This window comes from Bubalus bubalis, chromosome 16 (assembly GCF_019923935.1).
Source record: "Bubalus bubalis isolate 160015118507 breed Murrah chromosome 16, NDDB_SH_1, whole genome shotgun sequence".
Classification (NCBI taxonomy): Eukaryota; Metazoa; Chordata; class Mammalia; order Artiodactyla; family Bovidae; genus Bubalus; species Bubalus bubalis.
In genome coordinates this window covers 31,961,992-31,980,385 of record NC_059172.1, presented here as the reverse complement: position 1 = coordinate 31,980,385, position 18,394 = coordinate 31,961,992, and the positions used below count along the sequence as shown (strand labels likewise).

The window sequence follows — 18,394 nt, the reverse complement described above, 5'->3', positions numbered from 1 at the left end:
GTGCCCTGGGTCAAAGGTGAGGCTGACCCTCCCACCCTCTGGTGGAGACTGAGGCTGGGTCTGAGCTTCCCAGGTGAGGTAGTGGACACCCATCTCAGTGCTGGCCCCTGGGGTAATAGGCACTGGTCACCTCCAGACCATGCCTGCCACCCCAATTTCCTGCTTGCTGGAAGGTAAGAAAAAGGAATGGCTCTGGCCCCAGTCTCTTCACTTGATCCTTGGGGATACTGAAGCCACCTCCCAAAAGAGGGAGATGAGCTGAGGACCAGCTAGGGGTGCATCTGATGCGGTTGACCTTGAGGACCCCCTTCTCACCTGGAAGCTTTCCTGGCTCTAAAACCTACTTTTGAGCTGAAGGTAGGCCGAGGCTGCTGGCAGGGTGGGAGCTAGAGGACAAGGTGGGGCCCTGGGTGGCCAATGAGGACAGTTCTGAGCTTGATCTCTTCTCACTCCGCCGCCCCTCCTCCGTGGGCTAGAATGGTGGGTGCCGCGGCCCAGGTCTCCGCCTCCCACCTGCTCCTGGAGCCAAGTCCCTGGACAAAGTCCCCTTCCTGTCCAGGAGGAACTGCTGTGACAGAGCCCAGGAACAACGTTCCTTACCACACCTGACAGAGCTTTCTGCCCCCACAGGGGAGGGAGGTTCTGTGGAGGCCTGGGGCACAGTCTGGCGGAGAGGGCCCCAGAGTGTTAGTTACAGCCAGGGCACTTAGCCTCTTTGGGCCTCAAGGATTCTCCCCAGTTGAGGAAGCTGAATACTTGGGAGGCTGGTAGGGCGTGGACGGCGGGAGCCAGGCCCTAGGAGGAACAGTTGCCTCGATGACCAGGGAGGAAATCCAGGCCTGGACCAGGACAGTGGCTTTGCCCAGAAGGGAGATTAGAGATGTTCTGGACATAAATAAAGCTGATAGCATGTGACGACGACGTGGATGGAGACTACATTATCACCCTCAGCCATCCTTCTGGGCCCACAGACCACTTAGCCCTGTTAAGTGGATGTAGGCACTGCCTCCTCCAGGGTGGGCAGGAGAACTTGGGGCTTGGTACCTGTGCTTTGGAGCCAGACCAAGTGTAAGTTCCAGCTCTGCCCCTCACTAGCTCTGTAACCTTGGCCAAGGTACTCGCCCTCCTCAGCTGCTCCCCCTCCCAAGGCCAGGGCTACCCACAGTGCTCACCTCCTGTCCTGCCGTGAGGATTGCCAGTCACCAAGCATAAAGCGCAGCACCGGCCACATGGTGGGCACTCGGCAGATGCAGCCTCCATCAGTCACGGCTTCCCTGCACTCCTGTATCACACACCTTAGCCCTGGCCCCTGACCCGGAGATGCAGCGTAGGTATCGCTTGACTGGTGAAAACAAGTTTAGAATCAACTTGGGAGAAGCCCAGGGGACACTCACCAACCCAACAGGTGTCTGTGTCTCCCTCTCCCAAGAACCACCAGTCTGGTCACTCCAGACTTTTTTTTTTTGGAAACTTTTTTAATAGTTATTGAATGTTCTACAGCTTACAGTAAATATCATAGTTACAAATTCTTGGCTTCAATCTTTCAGAGTGATCACTATCTGATCTTCAAAACAAAACGGAACAAAAACCCAAAAGAATCCAAAACAACAGAACAAAACCAGATTTACACTTCATACACACAAGCGAGGCCGCGGGGCTTTCCACTCTTTACACTCCAGGCTATGTTTTGAAAACACCTATAAGTTCTTTGCTCAAACTACTTGGAAGACACCGGTCAAAGGTTTATTATTATTATTTTAAATGTTTTTCTTTTTAAAATGTGAGTTCCAATAAAATTTAAAAACTAGATTCCAACCTGTAGATTAAAATGAATTAAAAAATACAAAATCATATACAACGCTCTCTCACAGGGATGGTACATGCCACGAGAACAAGTTTCTCTGTCGTGTGATATGAACAGGGATGCAGATGCCTTTTAGTCAGGAGACGGGGACAGGCCCTTGGGCCTTTAAAGGTCATGACAGACAATGCCACATTGCTAGAGGCCTGGCCTTACCTCCCCTTGGGTAAGGAAGAGCTACAGTCCCACCATAGATCCAGACAAGCTGGCTGACCCGAGAAGGTGGTCTCTGGCCAGTCCCACTCTTTCCCTGACTCTCAGGCACGAGGAGGAAGGCTGGAGCCTGGAGATGCTGGTCTTGCTGGGGTCAGGCCCAAAGATGACTTCACCCATTTGAGACCTATGGGCTGGTACTTATCAGCAAAGCTGTTATATGTGTTCTCTTCAAAAAAGGAAAATAGCCCCTCTACCAGGAGCTGGACTGGGTACAGGGCCTCACTGCCACAGCAAGAAGACCTAGGGACTATGGATGCAGCCACAGGGAAGCAAGTGTTCTAGTTTCCCTTTCTGGCTTTGTGGCAGCCAGTCCCAATCACCTGGCCACTGGGCTGGACTCAACAGCACACAAGGTAGAAAATACCCATTGGACAAAGTGAGGGAGTGAGACCCAAGTCTGGCTCAGGCAAGATTGGTTATGGAATGCTGAAACTGGCCTGCCAGGAAATTTAAAGGCCAGGCCCTAGAACCATGTAAAGCCTAATTTCAGAAACAGGTTTTCTAGAAGGGACATGGACAGGTAAAGGACAAATCCTGCCGCCAACCTGGCACACCCAAAGGAGGCTGAGCTCTCTCAGGCTCAGCTGTGGAATCCAATGTTAGCCTGGCTGGGTCTCCACTGTGATCTAGCTTTTGGAGGTGAGTCTAGCCTGGATTCTTCTGGGGCTGGACACCGGCATGGAGCCTGCCCCTCCACTGCCCAACCTGCCCCCTCTGGATTCCCAAGCTTGGCAATCAGCTGGGGACCACATGCCCTACAGTGCTGTGGAATACAGGGTGAAAAGCAGAGCTTTCATGTGTACTTTGAACTGCAATTGAGGAGCAAATGCCATGGTGACATCTCAGTGACTGATCCAGCCACAGTGCTGTGACCAAGACCGGTGCCCTCTAGGCCTCCCTCTCACCTCCCTCAGAGCAGAGCTGAGGGTCTGACATGCAGGGCTCCAGGCCTGATTCAGCCAGTGCCTCTCTGGACCTCTGGCTGAGTCCTGTCTACACAGTGAGGACATCAGAGTTCGACCAAAGGATCTGCACTACTCCTAGGCTCCGTGTGATTCATTTCTTAAGCGTACTTGGAACAAAGCCAGCCGCTCTGAAGACACACTCCCAGATCTCTGGAACATTTTGGGTGGCCAAGGGTAAGAGTTGGGATGAGGTGGAAGGACTGTACAGTGTCTCTCTAGATCCTGGTCCTCACTCTTGGGAAAAACAAACCCAGGGACTGGATTCATGTGTACTTTTGAGCATTCAGGGCTACACCAGGTCCCCTGGAAGTGCCAACTTACTGGGTCTGGATAGTGGGCCGGCTCTCCAGGGTCAGAAAGCAAGGGTACACAGGCTTCCTAAGGACATAGGTCTTTCAATGGACAGGTGCCCGGGGCTGCCCCTGAACACGTCTTCAGTCCTAGGCATCATGACCCCAAAGTGCTTTGCTCAAGTTAGGCCTATTATTGCAAATTCCTGTCCTTCAAGTGCTGCCAGCTGGAACTGCCTCTGGGTTTCCAGGGCTCCTCATAAAAATCCGCTCAGCAGGGAAGACGGACTTCCCAGGTTTCCCTGGAGTGTTCCTCTGTTTAGGGGCAGACAGGTAGCCCATCCCTTCTGCATGCTGGCCACCAAGGCCTGCAGGTGTCAGCAGAAAGAGCAGAGGATTTGAAGAGTTCAAATCTTGGCTCTTTCTCTGATGAGCTATGTGACCTTTGGCAAGTCTCTTAAGCTTTCAGAGACTTAGTTTCTTCTATCTATAAAATGGGAATTTTGGCAATCAATATCAAAGTACTTCGTATACAGACAATAAACTGGACAGGTGAGTGTCCTTTTTCAATATATAGGGAGGGGGATATTCACTTTACAGTCACTGCCGGGAGAGAGAGAGGAAGAGCAGCAACTGTCCTGTCTTGCGGTGAAGAAAGGAAATCAATTTTTCCAAAATGTGGCAGAAAGATTAAATTTCAGGCTCTTACCACTTGGGGGCACTCCAGCTTCCAGACTCCAGCTTCCTGGGCCCCAGGCTAAGGAGAGGAGGCAGGTAGAAGTGGGGAAGCCGTGAGGGTTGGCTGGTGACTGGAACCACCTGCACCCCTAACCCTGCCCACCAAGCTTGTGGCACTGGTGAGAAGCAGTGGAATGGGGTGGAGAGGGCTTTGCTGGTGCCATGCTGCAGCTCAAATGTCATGTGGGCACACCCCTTGTCCTCTCTGGCTTGCTGGACTTCCTAAAATGACAGGGCCCCTCAAGCTTTGACCTTCTGTCCAGCTTGACCACTGGGCCATCCAGTATCTGTGGATAATGCTCATGGTACCTCCTGATGGATGCCTGTGATCCCACGTGTGCTCATCCTACCACAGGCACACGACTGCCTCGTTCTCCCTGGGCTCAGTCCCTCTGCAATGACTCCCCAAGCTTGGCCAGGCTTGTGGATCTCCATCAAAGCAAGAGGGTGAGGCCAGCTGAACTGGGGCTCCGGTGCTCAGCCCGCAAAAGGGGTGCTATGCCTGGGTTCTTCCAGACCCCAGCCTTTCCACACCTTGTTTTTGCCTTGGGGGTCTGTCCTTGATCTTGAATTACATACAAGGGCCAGGAGAGGGTGCACAGCATCGTGTTTCAGTCCACAAGCCTGTGTGTGGATTCAGACTGGAGAGAAAGAGACTGCAGACTAAGATTCAAATGGCTCTGCCACTTACGAGCAAGTCACTGCTTTTCCAAGTCTCAGTTTCCTCATGGATCAAATGAGAGAATCATCTGTTTCACGGGGTTAAGCCAGATGGATATGAAATTGCTTTGTGAAAAACTGAGGTACTAGATGTTAGTTTTTACATACTGGTACAGAATGAACAAAGGTAAAAAGGTAATTCCTAGATCTTTCCCCTCCTCTGGTTCTGCCCCAGCCCATCTGGAGGCAGCAGGGTTCAGGGGAGCCTTTTGGGGTGCCAGCATTCTGCTCACTTTGGGGCAAGTTCCCTTTCCTGCTATTAAATAGGACCAGTTTCTTCATTTGTCAAATGGGTGAAATAACTCTGACCTTGTCTTTCCTTCAGGGTCAGTTAATTAAAGGCTGTGAAGTGCTCTGAAGTCTATGAAGCACCTGACAAATGCAAATGTTTCCTATTATTATTATAATCCTTATTATTATTTTGGCATTTTCTAAACATGTATGACATAATCTAAAACAACCTTCACCCACCCTTATACAACCAGAGAGTAGGAGGAGGTATTTGCCCAAAAAAAGAAGAAAAAAAAGGATTAACACTGGAAAACTTTCTACTGTTTTAAAACAAAACCTTTTCAGCACCCCCGAGCAGACCATTTAGAACAGCGGGGCTTTTCCTTACTGGTCCTGCATTTCCCAGGTCGAGGATGCTGCTGGGCTGTGCACCCCTGGGAACAGCCAGATAGCCTCTGAGGTCCTCCTGGCCCAGGGGTTTCCTGATTATTTTCCTCCTTTAGGGAGACATGGGAGGTAGGGGTAGGGATATATCCACGTATGCATGAATTTAAAATGAAGAGAGTTATTTAGAAGTTCTAAATGTCATCAATGATCCCATTTTGTACAGTAAAATGTTCCTGTGCAGGCCGCTCCCCCTGCCACCAACCATCCCCAAAGGGGCTGCTAACCCCTCCAAGTGCCAGGTGCAGGGGGGCAGTGTTAGACAGCTGGGCTCCTGGCTGAGGCCTCCTGACCCAGGGGTCCCTCTTCTCCCCAGAGAGCCCATGTTTCCTCCTCTCCTCTCAGGATGAGGGGCTACTGTCTTAACAGCATGGACTCCTTTTCAGCCAGTCCACCTGCTCCTCCAAGGGCTGGAGTCAGGTATAGGATGAGAGGTCCAGATGTCTTCACAGAATTTCCAAATGCTATTTCCTCATTTGCAATTTCTGTTCCCGCCATCTGCCCCCATGTGACCTCGGCCAAGTCTTCAACCTCTGCCTTTGAAATCCATAGAGGAAAAGAGCAGAAACAAAAGCCCAGAGACTGTTCCAGAGCTCATCAGGTGTGGGCACTGCTGGCTTCATGTTTACAAAGCCAAGCCAATCCATCCCTAGGTAAACTTTTGTGGACAGCGTGCCCCAGGCAGGAAGGTTGCATTTAATGCTAATTTACTGCAAGGTCTAGGGAAGTCCTTTCCTCTTCTCTGGGCCTCAGCTTCTTTATCTGTCAAATAGGGGAATGGATGAGATGATTGCTAAGGTCCCTTCAGTTCCATGAGTCGATGAAATGTTTATTGCTATTGTTTCTCCTTCACTATCCTGACCTCCAGAGCCACCAGCACCCACCTGGAATGTGGTTCCTTCACTTTGGCCATGAATGGCACAAGGTAACCAAGAACTTAGCCTGTCTGCCAGCGCCATGGACAGACGGGTGAGCCCTGGCTCTGGGAAGGACAAAGGGAAGGGAGAGAAATGCCTTAGGTTTCCACTCTACTCAGGAGCAAGCTCCTCACCAGAGTGGATCCATGAAGGCCCAGAGGCCAAGGTCTAGAGTACACTGGGCACCTGGCCTCCGAGGCTTTGGGGGCCTGGGATCCCACCATCCTGCAGCTGCTTGGCAGGTCTGAGGTCAAAAATCACCTTCTGAGGAAGTGCCAGGTCAGTTAACATCACTGTGCAAATTAGAGGGTCCAGGCCCAGACAATTCGGCCAGAGACCTTACAAGCCAAAGCCAGCAGGCAAGGGCCTCTCGACTCTCTTCCCTCTGCCTTCCCACAGTGCGCCCCTCCCCCCACCCTCCCTCAAGTTCTCCCAAAGAAAAAATCTGGTTTTCCCAGGTTCTCATCTGGGGTATTATTAAGCTGCTATGAACGCTCCTACCTAATCAGGTGGTTTTGTTCTTGGTCTGTTGCTATGGTTCTCAGAAATATCAGAAGATATTTCATTTGTGTCAGGATACAGCAGTGTCTTAAACTAATCCTGCTTGAGAAAAATCGAAAAAGAAACCATCCCTCAGAGATGTGGCTTGCTTAACAGTTCTGAGTTCCTACCCTGGACCAAGGGTCACATCCACTATGCTCTTCAAAGGAAATCGCACCTTCAGCTGAACCACTGCAACAGACCCCACTCTCTGCCTGCCGCTAGACTAGGCTCCCAGGACTGAATGCTTGGGGAAGGAAAGGAGCAGAGAGGATGTGCCTGGTCAGGTAGGAGAAGGGTGGAGCTGCGAGGGCAGCGGCTCAGAGAGGGACACTGGGGAGAGGCAGGAGATTAGAAAAAGCAGCTTTTACAAAAACCAAAAATAAAAACCAAAACCGTTAAAGATGCATAAAGTGACCCTTGCACTTCCGTTGTCTCTTCTTGCAAATAGAGGTGGTGCTGCTAGGGAGCTGCTCCAGCACCTGTGTAAGACTTGAGTAGTTGCATACAATGTGTGACTCCAGGTCTAGGGGAGGAAGGGGAAAGCCATTAGTGACAGCGGTATTCCTGAGGCCCTTGGGGAGCTCCTGGACACCCTCCCCTCATGCTGAGAGCCCTAAATGGAGTCATCTGTGTCTTCCCAGTGGAGTGGCCCATTTCCCATCTAGTGCCAAGAGCTCTGGAGGAGGCGGCAAGGGAGACAAGGAGGCATGGCAGTGATTTTCAGTGACATCCCTGGAGCTCTACATGTCACTGGCACTGCCTCAGGATCTGCAGAGAACAGGGGTAGCCTAGTGGTGAGGGTGACCTAGGGCTTCTGCCTGGCCCCAGTCAGAGCCAACATCTGATTGAAATAAAACTTCATTGGAAGGATAGGCCCACAGTTAGAAGAAGTCTGAACACCATACAGTAAAGAGCACAAAATTTAGTACTAGAGGATTGGAGTTCAAGTCCCAGGTTAGTTTTTACTAGTTAAGTGATACTAAACTATATATTTATCTGTAAAATAGAGCAATGATCCTTACTTCACAGAGCTACTGTGTGGATCATGAGATAACATATGTAAAGTATCTAGAATATATAGAAAATGACAGCTATCATGAAGAGTGATATTGCTGAAGCTGGAGCAGGAAAGCAACTAGTAACTGTCACTTAACCCCTGTTGACACCTGTGCTGCAGGCCAAGCCAGGGGCTCTGAGACAGTTCTGCAAGTTGGTCACCCTCCCACCTCCCACCCGGTCCTCACTCACTTGGATGGACGCAGGCTTTACCAGTGCGGGGGCACATAGCTGTACGCAGGGGTCCCTTGGGCCCTGTATGTTGGCATGGAGACAGGGTGTGCCCCGATCGTGGTGTGCTGGGGTGCAGTCAGCAGGGTACCTGAGCATCCGGAAGGAGAAGAGGAAACCTGATGAGGCCATCCAGGTGCTGGGACGAGGAGGAAGAGCCGTGATCTTTCACAGCTGCTCCCCGCCCGCTCATGAGCTGCCGCCTGCCCCACCCCACCTTGCCAGGAGCCATCTCCCAAGGGGAAACCTTCCTGATGCTCCAAGACAGCCAGTCTCCAGTGGCCTCCTTTCACTCTTCTCTGTGTGCTCCTCTTACTGCACGTCACACTGAGAGGTGTCTGCTGCTTAATATGGCGCTGGTCGTCCCACTAACCTAGCTGTTCTTAAGGGTAGGCCTCTGGTTTGGTCTATCAGTATTTGGTCCCCAGGACCCAAACAATAAGGCTGGCACCCAGCAGATCTGCATCAGCTTGCTAACCTGATCTGGGAAGTGAGAGGCCTCAATGTTTACATTAGGGGCAGAGGAAAATCCCAACTCCCACCTCCTGCCCACTCAAGCCCTTGTACTCTTTTTCCCCAGAAGATGACCTCGCTGATTCTCTGAAAGTTGGGTCTCTCAAGGTTATTCAGAGCCCTCTTGTCTTCTCATGCTCTTCTTTTAATGCCAACTCATCCAAAGACTTCCCCAAACCTGCTCTTCCTCTGGTGTCTCTCCCTAACTCCATCCTCAGGGCTTCTGGAGTAAGCCAGAAATGGAGAAGGGGTCCTCCTGGACTCCTGTTTCTTCCAAGACTCGCAATTAATTACCGGACAGGTCCTGAAGCTCCTGCCTGCTAAAGAACATTGCCCTGTGCCCTCCTGTTTGGAACTCTGCTGCTAGCAGAGTCCTAGCATCATTATCTCTCCTCTAAAGCACAGCTTTCCCCCCATATCCCCCCGACCCAGCTGTCTCCACCTTGCAGTCAGAGAAAATGATTAGACAAACCCTATCTCTCCCGTGCTTAAACCTCTTTGCTAGCTCCCTGTTACCTACATATTCGAGACTCTCCACCACTTTATCTCTGACAACTGCTCCAGCCACCCTTCCAACTCCATGCTCTCATTTTCTAAGTGATTTACACCATGTCCATTCTGTGAATGTGCTTTACTCATGTTCTCTCCCCTGGACTGCCCTTCCCTCTTTCATCTCTCTGATTAGCCTCTGTTCACCTTTTAAGGCCTAGCTCACTACATCCTCCATGGTGAAATCTTCCGCAGCCCTGTGGACAGAGTTAGAGGGCCCCTAGAACTCCCAGGCACAGGATTCTTCATGTTATGCTACAGTTGATTCCATGACTGTGTTTTCCACTCTGTCGTGTGTTCCTGGAGGAAGGGAATTGACACTGACAGATGCTGCCCTTACCTGCTGACATCGCCATGGTGGTGCCGGCCACCATTCCCATGGCCACGCCGTTGGTCCTGGGAGCGGCGACAGGCGCCGGGTAGATGGCAGAGGGAATGCTGTTGGGCTGGACGACCGTGGTGTGGTGGATGACATGGGGCTGGGCAGCATACACCGGCTGTGTATAGTAAGCTCCCTGGGGGAAGAGGGGCTTTTGTCACACCGGCTTTTGGAGAGGTGGGGAAAGAGGGGAGGGGAGCCTGTCTCAAATCTTAAGGGATGGTGTCTGAGAATCTCTGGCCCAGGGACACAAGGTCTGGGGCTCTGCTCATGGAAGCACCGTGCTGGTGTGAATGCTTCCATTTTACATACTGGAAAAATGTCCTAAATGCAGAGCACTTCCCCAAATGTCTCTTACTATATATTTCCTTTTAGGCAAAAAGGTTGACGATGGAGACAGTGGTCTGAGATGACATCCCACTGCCTGGATCACATGACTGCTTTCTGCCGTCACAGCCCACAGGTCTGCTGATCTCTGGGCAGAGTAGACAGAGGGCCTGGATCATCTTAATCTAGAGCTTCTCAAATGCTTCTACTAAATAATAACAAGAGCCTCTGACTGTGGACTGAGGTAGAGTGAGGGTGTGTATAGGCTGTAAGGTTACTGCTTCAGTGACACAAGAATGACAGCTGATCAGAGCCACAAACTCTCTTTTCCTCCCCCTCCACCCCACCCACCCAGGCTGGTGGCTCCTTTACCTGCAGAAGAGGTGGACCCAGGCTTCTACATGTACTTACCTGGGCATACAGATTCTGCTGGGGGTAGGCACTTCTGATTGGATACATGGCCGTCTGGTAGGGGTTGGGTGAAGGGGAGTAGGGGGGCGGAGCAGTATTACTCTGGGTCGGTGGGACCTTGTATGGTGTCCCCGCAGTATATCCTGTACCAAGGCAATAAGAGAGACTTCCAATTAGTTGGTAGAACAGCATCGCTGGGAGGCAGCAGGTCCCAGTCATGACTCCCCAGACAAGCATGGGCTGAATCCAGGCTGGAAACACAGATGAGAACAGACAGAGTACAGGGCTCCGCCCAGAGAGCCCTGGCCCCAAAGGCAGCTCCCTCAGTCCTGGTGCATAGGGCTGCATGTGTGGCATCTTTTATTTCTCTGTGTCTCAGGGCTCTGAGACACAGATAAGAGGCTGGGACCAGATGATCTCTTAAGGGGCCCTTGAAACTCGGACAGTCTAGGATTCTGAAACCTGTACCATGAGACAGGCAGGTACATGTGGATGGAAGACCCTCAATCTGCTTGCTCTATACTGCACTCTCTCTTCTTGCTTTTAAATCTCTTCACTCATTACCCTGGGGCATCTGCTGCTGCTGCTTCTGTCTTGCTTTCTCCCTTACTCTCTTTCCTCCTTATATCTCTCTCCCTTTATGAACTGCTCTCCACCATACTCCTCTTCTTCCCTGTCAAGTTTTAAGGTGGAAACCTCATAAAAAACACCATTCAGAGATCCTCCTTTTCTGAGATGCTAAAAAACTTTGCTCTACATGGCTGGCTTTTCCTCCCCTCCTGGGGTTTGGGGGAGGGCCACCGCTGCTTGAAAGACTGAAGTCAAGATAAAAAAGATTCACATCGACCTGGAACCCAGGCTACGTCTGGTCAGCAGGGTGGACAGAAGCTGGGGAGGGGGGCTGAGAAGTCAGGCTCCGAGAAGTTCACAATCAGCCATTCACACAAACTATGCTGCCTTTGAATTTCTGGAAAAGAGAGTCAGATCCTAAGTTCATAGGAAAAACCTGAAACATAAATCACTTAGGAACAAGGCTATGTCCTTAGAGAATCACAACATGGAATGATTCTATGGAAACTGAGCGATCATCAGGTAGCCTCACTCTCTGAGTTGAAGGGACAGTGCCAGGGGACCTTGGCTTTGGATCTCCAATGGGGTGTTGCTGGAGATTCTTCCCTGTGGTCCTCCATCCTGACTTGGTCTGGCTGACACATCACGAAACCTCTCTTGGCTTTAGGTCTTTTGCCTACAAGACGCTCAACAAGGACCCATTCAGTAACATGGAGCTGTTTTTATAAGAAGGAACTGGAGGCAGAGTAAAGAGGGTACTTTACTGGGGTAAAGAGAAGGGGTCCAGGCTTCAGTCCAGGCTTTCCTCCAATTTGCTGTAACTACTGCCAAGTCTCTGGGCCTTAGTTTCTTATATTGTAAAATCAGAAGGCTAAGAATGAAGATCTCTTCCTGAACTAAAATCCCATTGTTTTAAAGACACTGGTTCTCTTCTACCCTAACCCCCATTTAAAGCAGGCTGCCACACAGTCACAAATCTCTCTCAGTCACACCACAGCCTGGGCATACCCTGATGAGGTACTCAGGAGGATGTGAAAGCTACTGTGCAGTTACCACACAAGGCACTGCCAAAAGGTGCCCTGTCCTCTTCCCTGGAGTCATGCCATTTATCTTTCCACCTGTAGATTCATAGATTGTTCTGTGAAAAACTGGAGAAACTGATTTTGTGGTCAAATATGCTTGGGAAATAAGTAGCAATGAGAATGGAGTGGAGAAAAATACATTAATGAGAAGAGAGCATTGGTAAAAATTAGAAACTAACTGGAAATGGAGATGTGAGTCAGTTGAGGAAGAAGTCTACAGCAGATTCCTCCAAGAGTCTAGACCTTACAGCTAATCATGAAATGTGGTCCCGGGAGAAGCAGATACTGTGGGGGAAATCAAGGAGCGTAGGTTTGCACATGTCTAGGAGCCGTTTGAGCTGTACTTCAACCAGAGACAGTTTACTTGTCTGTAGAAAAAGGGGATTCTCAAGATGGGCACGTCCCAAGAACATGAAGTATGATGCTAAGGGAGCCTAAATGCCATTCTGCCCCCTCCCCCCAAGGAAGGAGAAGGTTGGAGAGAAAGGGAGAGAAGAGGGGAGGAGGGAGAGGAGGAGGAGAAATATAAAATAAGAGAGAAATAGGTTTTATTCCATGACAGAGACAAGTTTTAAAGTAATAGGATGAACTGTGAATCTCAAAGGATAGGCATATGCAGGAGACTATTTCCACATTTACCACAGGATCTTTTATTCATACTATTTATATTTGAAACATGCAAACCACAATTTTTGTGTGTGTGACTGCAGCTTGTTTTAGTAAATCAAGTTTTACTGTAACACAGCCATACCCATTCATTTACATACTGACTATAGCTGCTTTACTGGCTGAATGGTAGTTATGTCAGAGACCATAAGGCCTAAAAAGTCTAAAATATTTATTATCTGTCCCTTTACAGGAAAAGCCTGTTAACTCCTGACTTAAATAAAACGCTATGGGGAGCCCTGCCAGAATGGAGAGCACCCCTCTTCCATGCAGGAGGGCAGGACACCCCCAAATCCTAAGAATCCCTATCTCTGAAAGCTATATAGCATAGGGTTATGGTGATGAGCAATCTGCAGCCAGACTGACTGCCTGGGTCCAAACCCCAGCTCTCCTACTTAACAGCTGTAGAATACATCAGTTTCGTCATCTATAAAATGGGGACGATAATAATATCACTTACTTCATAGGGTTATAGTGATGAATACATGAATAAGTGCAAAGCCCTTAGAAGAAAGCCTGACACAATAAGAATAGTTCATATAGGTTACCTATTATTCCTTTCTCTCTCCCTGTATAGAGAGACAGTAAGCTTCCTGTCCTGGGAGGTGTACAAGCAGAGACTGGTCTGAAAGATGACAGTAGACAGGAAGTTAAACCATAACTTTCATGGTGGGATCCAACTTGGAACACAGACTTCAGGATTCTAAAATTTTTAAATTTAATGGTTTAAAATGGCATGATTTTAAGATTCTTTAAAGTTAGCATGCCAGTGGTGCTAGATTCTCCTTTATGTTCCCAGAGAATGTGTGCTCAAGTTCTATCCTCTGGGAAGCCTGCACTCACCTTGCGTCACAAGGACAACCACATCTCACAAAGTGTTGAGACTGTCCCTCTGAGGGAAATCAAGAGGCGCCCAGAGACTGCAGTAGAATTTGGTTTCTACACCTAAGAATAACCTTGTCTGAGAGTGTTTCCTTTCTTCATGTTGTGAAATAGACACACATGAACTCAGAATACAAATCAGTTTAGCCATAACACACTTGGTGGCCAAAATGATGATGCTGGAGAAGAAGGCCTTGCCTATTTGTCCAGAGAGGTTGAGAAGGGAGAAGCAGAACTGCAGAGCTAGAAGATATCTTAGAGATCATCAAGACCAGCACAAACGTTTCACAGATAAGACAATGATAGCAAGTGAGTGACTGCTCACGAGCACCCAGGACTCGGTGCTCCCTCCTCTAACTACAGTCCCCAAGCCCTGGGCTCGTCAGTGAGTCAGGTCAATTCTTCTCTTAAGGAGTACGTTCACTGGACTAGATAATATCAGAAGATCTTTCCAGTGCTGATACTCTAAGCTGTGAGTATTTCAGTGAGACTTTTATGAGAAAATCCTTGCAGAGGACATTCTATAACTGACTGATGGTCCTGTCCACACCCTTGAGAATCATTGGAAATTCCCCTGGGCTACCTCAAGTATCACAGAATTCAGGGCTTATTACTTTATGCACCTAAATTAAAGGGAAAAAAAAAAGCTGTTGGACTTGATACAAACAAAACCAAACCAAGTCAAAACAAAGACTCATTGATTTTGCTCAAATGAACTTAGACTCAACTCATCACTTGAGGCCTGGGTCTCCTGAAAAGAGTCCTACCTAAGTCTGAAGGTTACAGAACTAGGACTTTGGAATGCTATACCTTAAGGACATTAGAGACTTGAATTCAATCCTCTCCAATTCAGGTGAAGAATCTAGAGCCCAGGGGAGCAGCAACTTTTCCAAAACTGCACAGCACATCAATGCAGAGCTGGGCCCAGAGATCAGGGCTTACCATGCCCTGGGCAGAGTTCCTTTTTGGATCATATGTCTGTCTCTGTAGTCCAATCTTGGACATCTGGTATATTGGCCTTTGTGTCCCCATTTCATTAAAGGCAATATTGTGAGAGAAAAAAGGAATTCAATCACTAGCAGTCCCAGCCCTGTCTTTTGAAAAAGGCTTTGTTTATGGTACCCTATTCTTTCTCTCAGGTTCCTAACCATAATTTAAAACTCCATCAAATAGGGTAATAAAGAGAGTGTGTATATTAGCAAGATAAAACCTTTTTTAGCCCTCTCTTTAATCCTTCTGCACTGTCATAAATCTTTTTCAGCAGGACAGCCCCTACCACTTTCAAATGCATTGATGCTCTCACATCAAGGATGCCTTTTAGACTAATCAGTTTATTGACTAACAGATTTATATGTCTGGACAAAGCTCTATGTATGAGACTTGCCTTGACCGCCAAGTCTCCTTGTTGGCACCTGAACAAGAGAGTGCTGAGTAAGTAGGAGGGAGACCTAATGACAAACAGGCTTAGCAAGTGTTAGTGAAATTAAACTGAATTTTTCAAAGGGTCCTGAGTTTTCTCTGGTATTAGAAGCCACAAAATCTGTGTGCTGGGAGAAACCCTGGGGGGATATGGGAGGACCAGTCAATCCTACCACTATCTATAAATTATAAGAAAGGGGGCATGCCTTGGCCCTTTCTAGTGACTGTGAGAGCCTGTGAGAGGACAGTGGGCTATAGCTACTGGGCAGTTCAGTGGAACTTCAGGAAGAGGTTAACATGGTGAAAGGCAAGGCCTTCTAATATAGATACTTCCCTGCTGTGGAAAAGACTGTCTCTGGAGGGAATGAATACTCCACACCTGGAGACGTGTGAACAAAGGCTAATTGGCAGCTGGAGAGAAGGCCCCTGACAGGGTGGAGGATATTGGGTATATAGCGCCAAGATGACCTAGTCTAGTCTCATTTTACCTTTAGAAAAAATAAGGTCTAAAGCATGGGAATTATTCAAGGTTACACAGAACCAAGTCCACAGTCCAAGTCTTTTGGTCTTCCACTCCAGGCTTCTTTCTGCTACACTGCAGTAGGTGTGTCTGTATGCATGTACCTCCATATGTGCAGATAGAAGAGATGTTATTATATGCCTGCACATGAATCATATCATAGGTTATCTGGGAAAACTCCCTACTGCTATTGTCTCTCTCTCAAAAAACAGTAAAATTAATCTCAAGAAAAAAGTCTGTAATAGAAACTTATCCTGGGTGAAACCTTTCTCCAGTTGTGCTGCACTGGGCATATTACCTTTCTGAGCTTCAGCTTTCAAAATAGAATAAAAATCCACCCAAGCAGGACTATTGTGTAGATTAAATGAGAGGGTGATCATGAAAGCATATTCTTCAAAAGGTGAGAGTTATGTTGTATAAACTATGTTGACACGAAGGGGCAATGATAACTAAGGAGAAAACAATATTTTAATGAAAAACTTTAAATACAACATATTCTTCTAATTTACTTACTTAACAGAGTAATACTTCATTGAACCCCAGACCATGGGCCTAGTCTGCCACATCCCTCTGAGGGCCTGACCAGCCCATGCGGGCACAACTTAAGAGATAGGCGCTTACCACATGCAAAGCCAGCTATCCTCTTTTGGACAGCTCCAAGAAAGCATGAAGATTTTCCTTACACAGAGTCAAAATGCCACTCGGTAATTTCTGAACACTGGCCCTCATTTTACCTAGTGGAGTCATTTTGTGTTAAAAATCAGAGGTGAAAGTGAAATCATCGGTCACTCCACTGAGCCTCGAATGAATGGGACCCATCTGACCAGCCAGACCAGTTTCCGGCCTCCACCAGGACCCCCTGCACTTACATTGCTTCCATAACGTAGCTTCCATGCAAGGGGCAGTGTTTCTCAAGCAAGGGGCAATTTTGTACAACATAGCCACCTCCCAACTAAGAATTATCTGCTCCTGATGTCCACGCTGCTGAGGCTGAAAATCCTTGTGCTAGCTGGAGGAGGCCCCTCTGTCCAAAAGTCCACAAGCCTTTAAACTGCCCTCTGTCTTTTCCCCTGAAATGCAGTAACAGTCCTTCCCTCATCAAACTTCTTGGCAGATGAGTACTTCCTTCTCTCTCCCTCACTGCTTTGTGTCTCCTCAAAGTGGGGTGCATGATTAAAGAGGATGACCTTTCCCTGTATGCTGCTGCCGCCAAGTCACTTCAGCCGTGTCTGACTCTGTGCGACCCCACAGACGGCAGCCCACCACGCTCCTGTATGAGGAGGGCCAATTTTTCAGTGGGTTGGAGACAGAACCTCTTAAAACATTGTCTTACAAATGTCAGTTTTAAAAGTTCCCTTTCCTTTCTTCCTAAGAGACAAATTAGTCCCAACCAAGGGGAACAAGGAAAGGAGGAGACAGGCTGTATTTACTGAAAGCCGCAGAGGATGCTTGGTAAGTTCGGTTCTCGGTCCCGGTGTCCACTGGGAGGTGGAAGGTGCCTTCAGTGCCACAGGAAGACGAGTTCTGTGGCCAGGCCTGTTTCATCAGCAGAGTTGCTTAAGGGAAGACACAAGAATGGCATTAGGCAGAAATAAGAAGTGGGCACCACCAATCACAGACACAAAGCAAGGGTCTTGGGCTGGACGGAAACATATAACCCAAGGGGCCCCGTTCAGACACACAGGATGGTTCAGCCTTTCTGAGATGGGTGAGTGGTTGGGAGGAGTGCTGAAATGAGCTTCTAAATGATTTGAAGCTGAGGAAATCTGACCTTAGGAGAGTCAGGATTTTCTACCCGCCACTAAAAGCATGACAATGCTTATGAATACCACCTTCCACTGTCTGGCATTCTGGCCTAAGGCTCTGAGATATACCTTAGCCACTTTCTTGTTAATGTTTAGCAACTCAGAACCTTTGACTGCCTATTGGGCCAGATCAACTGAGTACTCCTTTTTCATGCCTGAAATCTCAGCTGGAGGTATATTTAACAACTGCTTTCAAAGAGAGACCCCAGAATGCTAATTACCACCTGACGTGAACCTTGCTGGACTGCCATCTCTTGTAAAGGGGCTGAGCTTTGGCAGCTTGGAAGGTACAGGCTGTCCAGCGGGACTCTCCCTGCAAACTCCTTCTCCTGTGCACCTAGTGGGGACCAGGCAGAAAGGCCTCTGGCACATCCTTTGTACCTCCTGCCGCAGTGCTCCACCTGAGACATGGCCTCATGAATTAGAGACGAAATCTTCTGGGCCATCAAGAAAGCAACTGTCAACCTTAGAGTAGATGTGAAATAGAGACGAGGCCCAGTTTGAAAGAATCTGCAAAGACTTTCCAGGCTGACTCAAAGCTCAGCTTGAGAAATTTGAAGGCTGATGCTTCCTATGTTCTAGAAGTGGGGAGTGACTCAAAAAACTTACCTTCATGTGTCCTGTAGGGAAGGTGAGGAAATACAGTTTCAAAGGAGGGGTAGGTATCTCCCTTGATCTATTTTCAAACACTAGAGGAGAAATATTCCTGACCCAAATTTCTACTTAGGACTAAAAAATGATTTTAGCAGTATCTTTTCCACTCAAATAAGGTCTTGGGAGTCATGGATATGGGGTGTTTTAAAGTATATTAGTATTGGCAACAGTTGGATATACTTGAAACATTTTAACAAGGGGCTGAGGTAGACAGGGTAGTATGAGAAGCAAATTTGCCTATACTCTCTCATTCCATCAGGACAAGGATAGTCCACTCCAGACAGATTCCCATAAACCCCTCTGCCTGTCCAGGTAACTGGAAACGCCTCTGTCCTTCAGTCGTCAAAGTACTGCGGCCAGAGGAGGAGGTCAAAGACTCTGCTGTTTTAGCTGAACCAAGGAAAA

The 18,394-nt window shown here is 48.4% G+C and overlaps 1 protein-coding gene across 4 annotated transcripts in view; it reads right to left on the bottom strand.

Moving 5' to 3' along the window:
- Positions 1–7,273: 7,273 nt before the first annotated feature.
- The window catches only part of FAM168A (family with sequence similarity 168 member A), a 198,967-nt gene continuing 187,846 nt past the window's right edge, over positions 7,274–18,394 (bottom strand). For all 4 annotated transcript variants that reach the window (XM_025266444.2, XM_025266446.2, XM_044929388.1 and 1 more), the window contains 5 exons: positions 16,961–17,086; positions 10,392–10,534; positions 9,615–9,789; positions 8,174–8,303; positions 7,274–7,448 (listed from right to left, as the gene is read on the bottom strand). In XM_025266444.2, the coding sequence (XP_025122229.1) occupies positions 8,191–8,303; positions 9,615–9,789; positions 10,392–10,534; positions 16,961–17,086 (557 nt within the window). In that variant the 3' untranslated portion in view covers positions 7,274–7,448; positions 8,174–8,190. The remainder of the gene's footprint in view (positions 7,449–8,173; positions 8,304–9,614; positions 9,790–10,391; positions 10,535–16,960; positions 17,087–18,394) is intronic.